Here is a 2,854-nt window from a genome sequence, read left to right on the forward strand (position 1 = left end):
GCAAAATTGGATCTTGATAAATCCGGCCCTAAGTGTTTTATTTGTTATTTTTTGTATTTTATGCTTTGCTCAAAATTGACTTGTTAGTAAATAAAAATATATGTGTAAATTTACAATAACAAAGGTAGTACAATACTTAGCATATACCCAGGCGTAAACAATGAAGTATCTTAACATAATTAAGAAGATTCTAATATCCAGTGTCGAAAAATGCAAAAACATAAAAAATCGCATGCGGGGTTGGACGGCCCTCACAGCTTTGCGCCGCGAGGCCTATTTTAAGCATGGGTCCCACGCACTGTCGCTACTGTGCATCTTCCCAGCTAGCCAACAACTTCCACACTTCACCACTAGACGAGTAGGGGACAACCTCAGCTTTAGTCAGGAAGTGGTAAACTCCAGATAAGAGACAAAATCTAGCAAAAATCTTACTTTTGTGAGGGAGGCTGTGGTCACTTCCTAATCTCAGTAAAGTGATGTCACCAAATGAACATCCAAGCTTGTTGTTCACAGGCTATGGGTAGACCCTCAAAATTTGGATCAAATATGAAGATAAATCAGGGAGATATACATGTTCAAAAAGTCAAATGGGCAAAAAAAAAAATGATTCCAAGAGGAATACAACTCGAATAGTGGTCGAAATACATTGTAAATGTTTTTGTTCACTTAAGAAAGAGCTCAAGCTGGCGAGGCAATAAGATGTGGCTACAGAGTAGATGGATGCGTGAGCCAACTTCCTTATCAATACTGATACTTTTGATAGCAATGCTTTTCAAATGCTATTTCTACAGTCCAATTATAAACAACATAAAAAGCATGATAGAATTATTGGTTCTTACCTTGATGCAGTGTCCCTGTTTACATTTGTTAGAAAGAGAAACTTTCTTATTCCTTGATGTTCTGATAGGAGGATCTGGGGAGGATTCACCAGAATTTAGAGCTCCTGTAGATAAATTTACTGAATCAATATGGGTTGGTCTTCGACCACGCTGAGTTGTTGCTTTACGATGAGACATTGCAGGATGTTCAGGCTTTATTAAAGTAAGTTGTTTAAGTAGTTTTTTTTTTTTTCAGTGTCCTGTCTGGAAATTTGTTGCTCTTTTTGGCACTTTATAGAAAAACGAGCCCAACAAATTTTACTCTCACAAGTGGAGAATGATCACTTTTCACTATAGTGCTCTGTTTGATTTATGTACCTAAACAGTTTTGTTATGATTTACATAGGAAATAATTCATGTTATGTGGACACTACATTGAAAAAGTAGAGGAGGAGAGAAATAAAAAGGGAGAAAAAGTGAAAGAAAGAGGAGACAGATGAGATCAATTGACAAACCTTCATCAGTCTGCTTCAACACTTGCAAAAAGTGATGTTAAAAGAAAAGCACAACCAACTGATATAGAACTACAAATACAAAACAGCAACATACAGTATTAATCAATGCGGAATGCATAAAGTGGGAGCTGAAGACAAAAATTGGATTCTGCTGGTGTCAACTGCCAGGAGATGACACCACATTGTTTTTTATTTCTGTACATCATGCCAGGAGCTAGAACCTTATTTATTGAAGATCCTCTTATTTTTTTAAATTTTTTTCTGTGTAGGCACACATAATAACTAAATAGGTTTTGAATAACTAGTTTCAACCCTATATGCAGTCTGTTTTATTGTCTTTAGAATTCAAAGGACAAGCATCTCTTTTTTCTCTGTTTTTAGAAAAAAAAAAAAAACATACAAGAAAAAAGACATGAAAATCTAGAACTTTAGTCACTTAAGCGTCAGATTTAAGCAGCTGAAGTTGGTAACTCCCTCTGTACTTTTTTTTTCTTTAAACACTTGAATATGAATTTGAAATATTCTAAAATCCATGTCCCAATTAAATTGTATTGTCATGGAGCTTTCTTGACCTTTACTTTTCTTGTGCCCTGCTTAAAACTGACTGTGCCACTTTACTGGCAAATTTTCTTCACACTGAAGGGGAAAAAATATGGAGAAGCAGATTGAAACTCCCTCAGTTGGGCAGTATTTTCATGTCAGGGTTTTTTTTTAGTAATTTGTAGCGATATTTGAATTTCCTTATGGTGACCCAATGTGTTTTTGCAAAACTTGGAAAGAAAACCTTAAACTTTCATGCATACAGTACATAAGCTGTCCTCTTCAAATAATTGATTGATCTCTCAGAAAGGTCAGCTATTCACATGATTGTGTTCTGCATCTTATTGTGCCGTCAGATCCATTGATGAATTGTCTGGATTGCTTCTTCAAACTGTTTTGTCTGTCTTGTTTTGTTTTTGATCCATTTTTGCTCTTTCTTTGTATCCTTTAGTGGCTTAAAAGTTTAACAAACTGTTCTTTCATAAATATTATCTAATTAAATGCAGATATTTAGCAGTGAAATTAATGTGGTCCATAAACGTACACCGTTTGTATTAATAGCTGAAAGAGATTAAGCTTGACATGCTTTTTTTCATGTTTTTCTTTAGGAAAGATTTTGTTCAGGAGAAGCCATATCAGAGATGTGGCCATGAAGAGACTAAGGCCCATCAACGAGTACTGCAGGGTGAGTTTGATGACTTGTACAGATTCCAATCTCTTTTCAACTGAAATTACAATAAAGAATTGTCAAAACAAAAGAGGGAGGAACTATTTTCCATCCATGTTTTATTATCTTTATTATAAACTAGATCGAAAATTATCCTCTGTGAACTAGATTTGAATAATATAACATATTGCAGTCGTCATAATGTCAATTGTTGCTATATTTCAATCACAGAGATCTGTGTAGATATGAAATGTGTTACGGTATTATACTTCATGGTCCTTGCATCTAAGCGTAAAAAGATGGATGGATGGATG

The 2,854-nt window shown here is 34.9% G+C and overlaps 1 protein-coding gene across 4 annotated transcripts in view; it reads left to right on the forward strand.

Moving 5' to 3' along the window:
* The window catches only part of sh3pxd2b (SH3 and PX domains 2B), a 47,288-nt gene that overhangs the window by 21,992 nt on the left and 22,442 nt on the right, over positions 1-2,854 (forward strand). For all 4 annotated transcript variants that reach the window (XM_015404895.1, XM_015404903.1, XM_015404909.1 and 1 more), the window contains exon 4: positions 2,482-2,558. In XM_015404895.1, the coding sequence (XP_015260381.1) occupies positions 2,482-2,558 (77 nt within the window). The remainder of the gene's footprint in view (positions 1-2,481; positions 2,559-2,854) is intronic.

Source organism: Cyprinodon variegatus, unplaced genomic scaffold (assembly GCF_000732505.1).
Source record: "Cyprinodon variegatus isolate N-32 unplaced genomic scaffold, C_variegatus-1.0 Scaffold36, whole genome shotgun sequence".
In the NCBI taxonomy this organism is placed as follows: Eukaryota; Metazoa; Chordata; class Actinopteri; order Cyprinodontiformes; family Cyprinodontidae; genus Cyprinodon; species Cyprinodon variegatus.